The 13,664-nt window shown below is 38.9% G+C and overlaps 1 protein-coding gene across 1 annotated transcript in view; it reads right to left on the reverse strand.

Moving 5' to 3' along the window:
* Positions 1-726: 726 nt before the first annotated feature.
* Positions 727-13,664, reverse strand: part of CLMN (calmin) — a gene marked incomplete at its 3' end in the record, with an annotated part of 69,334 nt that continues 56,396 nt past the window's right edge. Inside the window, exons 5-13 of the mRNA XM_082283192.1 lie at positions 13,108-13,200; positions 11,672-11,859; positions 9,701-9,894; positions 8,661-8,743; positions 6,171-7,484; positions 4,832-5,010; positions 3,492-3,555; positions 2,411-2,472; positions 727-880 (exon numbers count right to left, since the gene is read on the reverse strand). Coding sequence (XP_082139318.1) covers positions 727-880; positions 2,411-2,472; positions 3,492-3,555; positions 4,832-5,010; positions 6,171-7,484; positions 8,661-8,743; positions 9,701-9,894; positions 11,672-11,859; positions 13,108-13,200 — 2,331 coding nt within the window. The remainder of the gene's footprint in view (positions 881-2,410; positions 2,473-3,491; positions 3,556-4,831; positions 5,011-6,170; positions 7,485-8,660; positions 8,744-9,700; positions 9,895-11,671; positions 11,860-13,107; positions 13,201-13,664) is intronic.

Below are 13,664 nucleotides of genomic sequence, written 5' to 3' on the forward strand. Positions count from 1 at the left end.
CTGGCCTGAGATTTCCCATATAAACTCTCCTAAGAAGCAGCTAGCATGTATGTTCTTCGCATTTCTCCATACCCAATTTACTCCTGCAATCAAACATACCAAAAGTTGCAGGAGAAAAATGACTTTAAATCCTGAAAAAAATCAAACTTCCCTACCCCAAAACCCTTAACCTGATTTTGTTGTCCACTGGATTTGCTACTGGAACTGTAATCAAGTCTTGATGTGTGTTAGCTACCTGTAGTTCTGCTCTGCCTCCAACTCTTTCAAATAATTCCATGGAAAATGTGAAGAAGCATTTCTAGCCTTGCCCTTGCAGGTGGTCAGATCCAGAGGTAACTCAACACCATCCCTCTTCCGCAGCTGTCAGGCCCTACATAAGAAAATTAAGCCAGAAGAATAATTTTTGAAGACTAGAGCTCTGAATTGTTCATACTTCTACTGATAATTATCTGGTTTTATTTAGCATCTTATAAAGCAAGGCACAAATGTACAAAATTGCATCTACTAAATCGGATAATTTTTATATATATTTACACAATTACCATAATATAAAACGTGCTTTGACACTGTCATAGCACAACAGTAGTGGAATTGAGGACAACCTGATAATAAATACAAATACCAGGTCCTGGATTTCTGTTTGTGCTTCACCTGAAGGAACATATTCATATGCAGGTACACAAAGCAATCCAGCCACCATCCTTTATTTTCCACACCTCACACAGATCAAACTTTGTTGCTAAGAAGCTGTGGAAGGAGTAAAAGGCAGTAGACCAGCACCCAGAAGAAAATGACGAAGTAGAATAGCTCTGGCTGCTCAAAAATAGTCATCTCATGAGTTGGTGCTGGAGTCTCGCTTTCTTCCAAGTCCTTTTTCTTCCTGAAAATGGGAGAATTCAGTAAGAGGCAAGGAAAAGAAGAAAAAGCCTTCAGTGTTAATAATTACTGTGAAGATCACAGGGTGGACTAAAAGACAACAGTTTAATGAACCTTTTCAGTCTAGTCAGTTGGAGGGCCCCAGCTGGACTAGGAGGGGCATACTGGGTGTTAGCAGTGTGTTCCTTCCACAGTCAACATATGTAAGAATCCATCTTCTGAAAACTCCAGACAAATTCTCAGATAGTTTAAGTACATGCCATTATACCACAGCCGTCTGATTTAAGATTTCCACCAGTCAAAAAGATACCCTTTTATTTTCAGAACAGTAAACAGAGTGCTGGGCAACATGTCACACTTCCACAATTTCGTTTATACACTGGATCTGAGTTGATATATTTTCCCCAAATCATCTACTTTCAGAGTTCCTCATACTAGGCACTAGAATATTAAACAGAAAAAGCCCAAGACTTCCAACCAAGAAACCAGCTAGCAGTTGGGGGTTTGCAGGACAACTCCAAAATGTCAACTTTCCAAATTTCCAGCTGTGGTTCATAAGAGCAAAGCCCAATGGATTCTGCCAGCACCACTGAGCTCTCACCATGACAAGGAAAGGTCTTATTTGAAAAGGCACAGGATGATACAGTCATTTTATAATTTTATATTACTGTAAGAAAAACACTCTGGTAAACTGTTTTTAATCTACTTTTGGAGAAAATTTGTGTTTTTCTGGCTTGGGGCATCTGACTGGATATATACCTGAGTATTACACAAAATTAGCTTAATATCAGCAAATTGTACAACTGATACAACTGTAGCCAGCTATTTGTGTGGGTTTTTTTTAACAGAAGCATAAGTGAGACCAGGCCAGTGGATCCTGATAATATTTTGTATGTTTTCTGTATCTAAATATAGCAACCATTTTACCTAGAAGTTCTGAGAGGTACTATTCATACCATGTATACTATTAGTATCAGCTAAGAGGCAAAACCTAAAGCGATCCTTGTTTCTTATAGATATTTAGACCCTAATACCAAAGGGATGCACACTCTGTGTTCATGACGTGTCACCCTAAGTCTAAACTAAACACACATAAAAATTATCAAAACTCATAGATGCTCCAGCAGAGGCCAGACCTTCACTGAAGTAATTGACTTTCCCTGGCACTGATCTCACTAAACATTGTTTTGACAGTCTTCCAAACCTGGAAGGAGTCATCGCTGCCAGAGGGCCTAACATTTGAAGTTTGCCCACTCTTTTCTCAGCCTGAGATAACCACCACGTGGGGAAAACGCTCAGAATCTTGCTTAGACAGCTGAATCTTTCAGGTCAAGAAAAAGCAGTTTAGTCAAGGGACAGATTGAGCAATAGCGAAATTTTGTATCTTACACCTATGGGAAATGTGGACTCTGAGCCATTACAGAAGACAGTTGCTACCACTGTAATTAATTTCCAGCTCCCTTTGTATCACTGCTAGTAGTACCTAGGAGTTATGGATTCCTTGAAAAAGTCTGTCTGAATAAGAACCACTCACCCAATGATTAATGGATTTTCACCCATATCTGTCATCTTCTGCTCGTTTACACCATAGGTTTCCTTAAACAGACCAGGAATAGATTAGATAACAAAAATAAAATTCAGCATCTCACAAAGGTGGTAACTGTGTATTTTATGCAAATTGTATCTAATGTTTGCTCAAATAAAATGAAAGTGTGCTTATAAACATATTCCCCGTCAGAACATCCAGTACTGCAGTCTGGTGCACACACAGAAAAGGAAAAAAGTTGTGAAATAAGATTTTTTTGCTTTCAACTGCTTTCATCAGTTGAATAAAGCTCCCCTCATTCATATGTATTTCTACTAGCTCTGACAGTAGTGCAAAACTGAAGCATCTGTGTAAAACCTCCCTTTCATTGAACACTGGTGGCAGCATTTTTTTTTTAAAACTCCTACATGGTCAGAATTTTATTTTTGTGTTGAAAAAAGCCATATTCCTACCCTTGCTCAGCATGACCAGATTGCTGATGCTGTCCCTTCCTTCTGACTTTAAAAACAAAACTCCAGACCTCAGCTGTATAGAGTGCTCTCAAGAAACCAGTATGAATCGCATCTGTCGTTAGGGGCGCAGTTGCATGTTACAACTAAAATTCTTTTAGGGTTAGCTGCTGATAATGTAATACACTGCTACTGTGAGGAAAAGGGACGGAGCCCAGTTTTTCAAAAACAGTGCTCTTCAGGAGACCCCCAGCATTTTTGCAGGGCTGAGACCAGGGCACCAACATCATACAAAGAATTAAAGACTAAAAGAAACTGGGGCAGCAAACAAAGGCAGCTTCAAACAAGCAAAATGTTGCAGTTATACAGTTATGATGAAGTAAGATTTAAAGTTACAATAGATTTAACTGTAGTATTAGGTACTCCTTTGTGAATTTGTTCAACGTTCAGTTTAGTATGTATTTAGGAGAGTTCAGTAAAACTTTGCAACTATGCCTGGTTTTAGCACTAAAATTAGAAGTCACAAGACTTTCATACTGTCACAGGCCTTTTTACAGTGTGTGAACTTCTGGAGTTTAAGAGAACCAGAGAAACAGCAATAAATCAATGTCCACACTCACCTCCTCAGAAGCATTATGAGAAAACCTTTTTCGGAGATGAATGTTGGCATCACTGTCACTGCTTCTGAAATGTATGTAAAAGCAAAGTTTTTAAATTCATAAAGCTAAGTTAAAAAGAGACACTGCAAATGGACATGACAGGTTTAAGCTACACAAAACCACAAATATGCATTGTTGCATGTATTAGAATATGGACTGGAATTTATCAGTAACATGATAAAAGTGGCTTTGGGAAAATCCGACCCACAATAAAAAATTCATATGCTCAAAAAGAAATCTTTTCCGAAAAATTGTATCTGAGAGCATTTTTGCACCTTTGACATCATTAAGAGAGAGTATACCCAAGTTTTACAGCCATTGATATAAAAAAAATTTGGACTGACAGGGAACAGAAAGCTTGAAGGGGAGAACAAGTTTTTCTAAGCAAACTCTCAAATTCATTAGAGTGCTCCAGTGCTATGTTCATGGTTCATGAATAATAATTATGGTTCATGTCCCACTCTAATAGATTACCTAAGAATAAATTAGAACATAAGAAAAAACAGAAGTGAATGGTCCAAAATTAGCTGAGTGTCTCTGTACTGGGCCTGGCTGGGCTGCAGTTAAATTTTCCTAGAGCAGCCCCTCTAGTGCTGTGCTTTGTACTTGAACCTAGAACAGTGCCAGTCCCACCCCAGTGGGCCGGGGCTGGGCAAGAGGCTGGGAGGGGACACCGCCAGGAGAGCTGACCCAAACTGACCAAAGGGCAGTGACACACACACACGTTCTTATATCTGTCTTCTGAAGCAGCCACTACACCCTGCTTCCCAGAAAGTGGCTGGACATTCCCTGCTGATGAGAAGCAGAGAACAAATAAATTTTTTTTGGTCTTCTTCTAATTTGCTTCCTTTTGCTTTGCCTTTTCATTGAAATGCCTTTACCTCAACCCATGAGTTCTTCGTCTTATTTTCTCTCTAACACCTCATTTACTTGTTCATAACCAGAAAAAACATCCAAAAAGTATCTACTGGAATCAATCAGTGTCATGCTTCCACATAGTGTCACAATGCACATAGACTGTTTCATCTACATTACAAAATAATCTCTCTGTTGGAAAAGCAGTTATAACACTTCCATGCTTAAAATGCACTGGGCTTCCACTTGGGTTTTATGTGGCAAAGTTTGTAGCACAGTCAAATCAAGTCCCACTGACTCACTCAACATGTTTAAGAGAAACACAGAAAGAAGCCAAGGAATCCCAATACTTCTTCCTAAAACAAGACTACAAGAAACATCCAATGGACAGGGCACATTTCAAAAGACCTGTCAGGTGTATTTAAGACTAAATTAATGTAAAATACCTGGTAAAGTCCTGGAATTCAGCATTTTGTTCCAGGTTATCTTGTGATAGAGTAGTAGTGGCAACTTCTGAGATCTGCAAATCTTCTTCAATCATATTTTTCCCTTCCTCCTCCTTATTACTATTTTCTTCCGGTGTCTTTATGGCTATTGGTAAATCCTCTAGATGTTCTTCTACGGCCTGTTGAAATTAAGAAACGTTTTGCATTAGACAACAAGACTGATTCCCCACCCTTCCAAATATCTTAGTGGTGCAGCCTACTCAGATGTTCAACTGCAGGTAGTATGAGACTGAAAGTCTCACTGAAGAGAATAAAAAAGCAATGCATTTCTTGAGAATCTTTTGGAATACACTGAGCTATAAAGTATCATCAGTCTGACATACATACATACATACATACAGTTGGAAAGTCAGATCTTTCTATTAAAAAGTCATGTCATGCCATGGCTCTTTGAGGCAATTCACGACTTTTTTAAATCTACCCCCAAATAGTCTTTCAAGTTAACAGCAAACTGACTTCATTACTGTAGTTAGTGTCAGGACCAAAACATGTTCAAGCAACGTGTCTAAGCAACATGTAGAGCAGCATTAAATGGACACTCATTACTGAAAGACACTGTCAAAAATTACTGCACTGGAAAACATGTAAGGCACTTCAAAGCTGGTGTCTGCAAGAGGACATGCAGGAGAAAACTGCCTAAACCAAATACCCTCAAAGTGCCCACTTCTTTCTCCTCCTCTAGTGCAGACAAGCCTTCATTTTACTGACGTAACATATGCTACTCAAATTGGTTTTTCAAGTTTTTGTAAGCAAACTTACTTGGATTGAGACAAAAATTATCATTGCCTGTATCCTTTCTTTAGAAACCATACTAATTTCTGTTCATCTCATTACGGATTATTAAAAATACCCTCTCTGGTAATCTTTTATGCCTATGGATTATACAGTAACCTCAAACTATTTAAAAACATAATAAAAATTCACACTTTTGCCATACTATTAGCTCATCTTTTATGCTTAGGGATTACAGAAGCCTCAAATTATTTTAAAACATAATATAAATTCACTTTTTTGCAGTGCCGTTAGTACTAGGGTTTATTTTCTCTTTTAATGTCAGATCTTCTCAGGGATCTGCAATTCCATTCATACCAGTAGGGGGCTGTGGCAAACAGTGTAATGGAATGGGAAACCAAGTACATTTTAAATATTTCTTCCAAACACTGCAAAATGAAAGCAAATGAAAACCACTGGAATCTGATGCTAAGCCCACATATGTACACAAATAAATGCTGGTAATAAAATAAAATAAAATAAAATAAAATAAAATAAAATAAAATACCTCAGGATCTTGTGGAGTAGTGGAATCTTGATAGTTGGTGGCCTTACTACCATCTTCTTCTATTTCTGACTCTTCTACTAGTAATGGCACTTCTTTTTCATCAGAAAAATTCACGTGACTGCTTGTTTTTGTAGTTTCCTCCTCGCTGTTCTCAGTACCTATTTCTGATGGAGGGGTACCTAGCTTATTCTCCAAGTCTGGCTCTGGAGCGTCTTCCTTGTAGTCCTGTTCTGGTAAGTTCTCGTCATGTAAAACATCTGTTACGGCTTCAGAAGTAGCTTTTTCATTTCCTGTATCATAACCTTCGATACAAGGCTCGAGGTAAGCATTCAGAACTGCTGATATGGGAACATTATAATGTGGATAATAAAACAGATCATGGGGGATCACGGATACTTTTGAAGAACTGGGTAGCGCTTTAGCTGCAGACTCAACTTCATCACAGCTGTCCAGGTCCTCTGGAGTTTTAGGTACATCTGAGAGAGAGTCATCAGATGTTTCATGCTGTGCAGATAGTTCTTGGCTTTCGAGATTAGAACCATTCAGTGAACAAGGGTTCGTTTCTATTGTCTCAAGGACAGGTGATTCCTTTATATGTTCATCTTGTGGAAGTGTCTGTATTTCCTCATCTAGGAGATGGAGAACATACTTCTGCGTATCTTCTTGTTTTGAGGTATCTTCTGGTAAAAGAATTGAAGACTGGGGTTTGCTCTCTTCTACTTTATTAATAGAATCATCTGTAAGTATACCTGAAGTCCAGGATAATGGACTCAAAGAAGAAGTATTGGCTGAAAGGCTCTTGGTTTCATTGTCATATTCAGTAGGGGTTTCCTTAGTTAATTCTTCAGAGTATTCTTCAAAAGAGTCAATGGAATTTTTCTGATCTGTCAGAACAGCTCGAGAAAGGTCATTGTTCTCTTTCAGTGGATCATCAGAGATGCTCCCTTCACCTGGCATGAATTTATCGTTTGGAACCTCCCAAGAGGAATTGGATTCAAAACTGACAGATCCTATAATTTTCAGTGAGGTAGGCCTTTGAGGCTCCTCTTCAGACATTCCCTGTAAATCACCAAACACTTGACTTGGTTTCCCATTACAATTTTCAGAAACGGTTTCTGATGGGATTCTCTCAGGGATATCAGGAATATGGACCTTTGGCGGAGCTGGATGACTCCTTTCATGATTAACAGTATACATATTTTCTTCGCTTTCGCTTAAAATCAAGATTTTGCCTTCCTTTTCTGATGGTGTGTCTTTGATGTGGACATACGTGGACTCAATTGGAAGCTCCTTGTCAGGATCTGTAAAGTCTTCCTGTAAGTGATGATATACCATTAGAAGACAAATCCTAACTCAGGTACCATTTTACATTTCCCAAACACTATGGAAAGAATAAATACCTAGTCTTTCACTCCATTACCTTGCGAATGGCCAATTAATAACTCACTTATTTTGAAAGTAGGATTTTTTTTTTTTTTTGGCAAGTGCCTTAAACAAAGCTCAATGTCAACAACGCACTTGTATAGGAAGATCAAAACGCAGACAAGCCTACTCTTCAGTTGTTAATGTATTCATCTCTCCCTGCTGCACCTGTGAAGACAACTGACTTGGCTTTTTGACATCCCAAACCCTGGGAATAACATAAATCTAACAACTCCAATAAATCCATTGTGAAATATATTGATATACCAGCTTATTTCCTTCCAACACTCTATTAAAAGAAAGTCAGTTTTTTACTTTGTCCATTAAAATGCCAACAAGTCCTAAAGTCAACCAATCTTATTGCTCATCTAATCTAATAATAATAATTAGATTATTACAATAATTTTAATTCCAATTACTTTAGTAATGCCTACCAATTTTATCAGCTACAAAATATATCCCAACTGTAACTTTCAGTCAAGAAATGAGAGAAAATGCCTGATTCTCCAAAAGGCCTTTACCAATTCTTGACACTGTCAGTCCTTGCTTAATCCTCAATTCGTTATTTTTGCATCAAAGTACTGGTCATTTCAGGTGCAGTTTATTTCATGCTTATAATGAGTGCTTTTTACTGTTGTATTGACAAGGTTCAGATTTTGGTATCTTGTGTCTCATACCTGCTAAATTCAGACTGATCATGGCCCTCAAACTTGAGAAGATAAAAGTAAAAATTGAATTTGAAGTCCAATAGATCACAATAGACAAAGGAATAAATTTCAGCCTTATTTAAAACCAATATAGCAAAGCAGTAGAGTCCTATGAAACCAGTTCTAACCTCTGAAAGTTATAATTGGATGTAAATGTATAAAAGCACTGTTCTACCTAAAGCATTTTAGCAATCACCAATGAAAGCCCACTCCACTGGATTTAACAAAAACATGAAAAATTAAATCCAGGTTTGCTGTTTATTTTAGATAGCTTAGAAAGAAACCTAGAAAATAAATCTGACTTTATTACGTACACCAAAGCAAATTAAAGAAATGACAGGAGATAGGAGTAAACACATACCCCTTCCAGCTCTGGGAAGTGCTCCAGAAATTGTGCCACATATGTCACAATTGACTGTTCATCGGGTGACTCCACCATGATATCTGCGGAGACAGACGCAAGGGGCTTGAGCACACACACAGCTTTGGAATGCTCTTGCAGAGGAACAGATTGTCAGACATTTATCCTGCCACTATGGTCACAGAAATAACTTTTTTTCTGACAGATAAGAGAGATGCTCTTCACTGCTGATGGCACTTGACAGAGTTCTCAACATCCTATTCACATTCATTTTTTCCTATTTCCAAACACATACTGAACCCTGATCAGGGTTCCTTCTCATCCACTTTCATACTGCCATTTATGCTGTTGTCACTAGACAGTTGAGTGGTTTTGAGCAATAACACAGAGATTTATTTTTATCAGGATGTCCCAGTCTTCTAATAGGTGATGAAAGTGCAATTGTGCTTTCAATCATGCCATCAAGGCCTAACACTGGTCTAGTAGAGTTCAGTAAAAAGAACTACAAGAAGTCCATTTATACATACTTTATATACACATACACACTTAGGTTTATATTATAAATACGTGTGTGTATATATATGCACTGTAAAGGGAAAACTGGGAGATGCAAATGCATTTGAATGGGTATCTCTCCATTTGCCTGCTATGGCAGCCTCGCACACTTCATCCTGGAGTGACATTTAGTCTCTGCAGATTAGGTGTTACAGAACAGTGCTAATGCACTGAGACACCCCTCAGCACAACAATTAATGCCCTCTAGGAATGCAGATGTCAAAAAGCATCTAAGCATGAACCAGGACCAGTGTACATAGCTAAAAACATGGTAAGATCTCTGTCCCCAAAGAACTTACAAATATGACTGGAAGCATACAACGGCAAGCCACTGACCATTTTTATTTTTCTTATCAACAAGCTCAATACACTAATCACATCAGCAGCCTAATCACTGGGAGGTTTTTGGTAGGTATCACAATGCAATATTAATGAATTCATTATAGTCTGAGTGTTACCCAACAAAGCTGATATAAGCATTTTACCTTCTGGTTCGAGGAGCCGAGGAACACCCAGTTTATTCTGTGCTATGCTGAAAGCATCCTCCAGGTTTTCTCGTGCTGATTTCTCTAGTGCATGTTTCATGTCTACCAAAGTACAATCTATGGCTTTTATGACAGCTAAGAAAGCAAGGCCACTCCTCCAACTACTTGTAAAGTCCTGGACTGCAACGCCATACCTAAATAGAAATACATACATTTTACATGGGTGGTTTGCTAGAAAATCCAAAGTAAAGGCATCATCATTTTCAGACTCCTGAAAGTTAAAACGTAAGGTTGCTGAGTAGCACCTGTCACATCTGAGATATTTTTGGATTTCAAAATCTAGAAATACATTCAGAAAACACATGGTTTCACAAACTGATGTGGCTAACAGCTGACATCAACCTGCTTGTAGGAAGTAGTTAGTGAAAACAAAGCCCTCAAGAATTCAGCAACCACATTTAACATTCACAAAACCAAATGTCTCTGTGATTCCTGTTTCTGTTGCTCTCCAGCATTTTAATGCCATAGCTTGGGAAAACTTCCAAGATTTAAACATTTAAACACACAAGCATATATTATTCACATTCCTGTGTACTTGGCCTTCTATAGCAGAAAATCTGCCAAATGAAAATGGTGTCAGCATATGCATAAACCACAAGAGTTTTAGATGCCCAAAGTTTTGGAGGAAAAAACAGCCATCAAACTTGCAATGGAATACAGCCCCAGAAGAGAAAATTCTGCACAGATCGCGGGGTAACAGGATTACAGTGATGCTATTATGTTTTTAATACTGCAGTTGCAACAACAATTTTCTCTTATTAGATCTTTTCAATTTGCACTCTTTGACTGGGCTGAAAAGTCTTCGGCCTTTACTTCTCAGGTCCTCACTTTTGTTGTACCACCTGTTAATGATGACTTCAGCCTTATTTTGGACTAAAATTGTGCTTCCTCTATGGTCTGTCCTGGCAGCAGTGAACTACAGATCTCAATGGAAGAAGTTTATCTGCTCAACAAGCACCCTTAGTTTCACTGGAGATAACCAAAGGATGATGTGGTCCACAGGACCAAGTATTTAAGATGTAAATTTTTGTCTTCAACACTAGACACAGAAAATTTGCGTTCAAAGGCAGATTTGGACATATAAATCAACAGACAAAAAAGCCAAATATTCAGCTAACCAACCTGTACAAGTAACTTTAACACATGCCCTCTTTAAAACTCTCTGCCAGTCACTACTTCAAATAACAATATATGTAAAATACACTCGAAGTATTTGCATGTGCATGAGACATCTTACACTGCAGTTTTTTAACCTGACAGTAATTCTGCCAGGATAAAGCATTACTACACAAAATGCTTTGGTGAAAGAACCACTTTTTTATTAAAGAGGAGAGAGATGTGTTGTGCAATGGAAATGCACTCATATGTTACAAGTTCAAGAGAAGTGACTTAAGTTTCACCCCCTTCCCCTCTTTAATTCTGAGGAAAGAGGAACTCTAGTAGGGGTTCTGTCCTTCAAGGCACTTTGCAGTACACAGAGAAGCTTCCTCAGGGCTGCTGCTTAATTTAAAAGGCTGCTGATAAAGTCTTTCAGTACATCTGTTTTTTTGGTTCATCCCTTGGTTATACCTAACCTTTAATTAGCAAAAGATGTCAAATAGACTGCATGAAAGCTGGGGTCTGGGGAGTAGAGAATGATCCTGTTTTAAACAGCACCAAGCAGGTTAGTGCAAGTTAACATTTAACACTCAAACCATGGAGCCAGCAGCGGCCTTCAAGGTCAGATGGTTGCTGTAAACACATGGCCATAGTGAAATACCCCCCTGCAGAGACCCTGTGCTCCCAAACTTCAAAAGCAGAAGAAGCCACAGCACATGGTAACATACCCATGGGGCAGGACAGAGAAAAGAGACTCAGCTTCAAAAGGGCAGGTAGCAAGACACTCTTTTGTTCAAGGGTTTGTTAGCTTACTTTCTGGTTTTCCTCTGAACCCAGATTAGAAGGGCCCTGATGGCTTTCCGCTGATCCTTCACTGTAATGGACATGTTTCTCTCCACGCTGGGAGTGCTGGGGGATGTGTCTGATTCTGGACCACTGGGCCCAGAGGACAGGCTGGAGGAGGAGGAGTTCCTGTTGAGGTTGCCTGTCAGCTCCTTAATCTGTAATAAAAGATGAAATACACAGTGTTCTGCTTTATCACTGGCTGCATCATGTCCTTGTTTTCATGCAAACTTTAGAGATCAGTGCCATAACTGAATTTTAAGTGATAATTATAAACCTGTTCATTTTAACTCTCAACTTGTATTTTACAAGCATGGCAGCCAGCAGCAGCCCAGGCAACAGAAAGGGCAAGCAACCAGTTTGGGCTGAACTACGCCAATTAAACAAAAAGCAAAGAAACATGTCCTTGAAAGAAAAATTAGTTTAACTGAAACTGTTCTCTTCACAGGAGTTGCTTGAGTGAAATGTTTTTAGCAAAGAAATGGTGACCTGCAGCAGCATTCCTGTCCTTGATCAGTGCTGACATTTGAGACTCTGCTGCTTTTTGGGCCCCCTGTGCCCTCTGCTGCCAGGGTGACAGGTCCTGGTCACACCATCTTTGCCTGTGAGTCTGCCTGGCCAAACTGGTTCTGTGCAGCACTGTTCAGCCTGAGGAGCTCAGCCAGGGAGAAAAGCCCCAGTGCAACTTTGAGATTTTTTTTTAACCTTATAGCCATTTTTTAAATCAGACCAAGAGATTGAAAGGGCCTCACAGTCTTACAAGAGTTGCAGAACCCTCCCTCCATCTCCCTCTGTCCATTAGAATTTGCATTGTCTAGAAGGTAATTTTCAAACTATGTGTAGGTTAGGGAGCAGTTTTAATCTAAGCCTGGGGATAAATAAACTTTCAGGCTCAAATATGTTTTATCAGTTCCAAGTCCTTTGAGATCTTTCATATGACCATGTACATCAGTTGCAAATTTTTGCCATGTTGAGTAAGTCTCCAGAGAACAGTGATTCTAAATGGAATTTCCCACCACACTGGACTAAATCCAGAAAAGGTAATTGAAAATAAACTGTGACCTGGAACCAAACCCAGGACATTGGTTCAGATCCAGGGAATCTGGAACAGAACCCTGAGAAGGCACAGGAAAGAAGGGAAAGTAGTAATCTGAAGCTCTAATTCAGGTCCAAGTTAAATGAGGGCTTAAATTGTCTCCAATTTACATCAAAATAGGTCCAATGAAGTAAAATGAAAGCAGCTGCAAGTATAAAATTAGTGTATATTAGGAGGGAAAAGCTCAGGTTTAGCATGATTAATTATGTTCTTTAGGATTAAAAATCAATTTAAAAATCACTATTCAGCTGGAACAGATGGATACCATGAAGACCGATTACTTATGGTTAAAGTGTTCAAATTTTATTACCTGAAAAAACAAGATTATATTCCATATTAGTCCAAGTACCAGAGAGGAATTTCCATCTGCTATTTCTGCTGCATCGATGCTAACAAGCTTTACCTGTAGAAGAGATCATAAATTCAGAGCCAAATTCAAAGCAGCAAGCTATATGCAAAAAATGCACTGAGACTGCTGGATATGTCCATACCACTTCTGGCACTGACAGGCCAGCAAAAAAGCAATACTGAAATCTTGTATCAATGAAAATTTGCCCTGATCACAATCACCCTTCTCCTGGAACTCCTATCTGAAACCCCCAGCATAGTCTGCAGAACAGAAGTGGACTCAGCTCTGCATTTTTGGGACTACAAATGCATTTTCTCCATACAAAAATGGAAGACGATGGGGCCTCCTCCAGTGGACCCCACTCATAAAAAGGAGAGTCATTTCTCATACAAAAATCGAAAATCCTAGTAAGTTCTGCTTACTTCTTTTCTCCTATGCATCTCCTTTCTCCTTCCTTATCCCACCTTACAGAGCTTGTCACAGAGTTCTAATTAAATCAGTTAGCAGGGTTGCCTAAT

This window comes from Coloeus monedula (assembly GCF_965178545.1).
Source record: "Coloeus monedula genome assembly, chromosome: 6".
Taxonomy (NCBI): domain Eukaryota; kingdom Metazoa; phylum Chordata; class Aves; order Passeriformes; family Corvidae; genus Coloeus; species Coloeus monedula.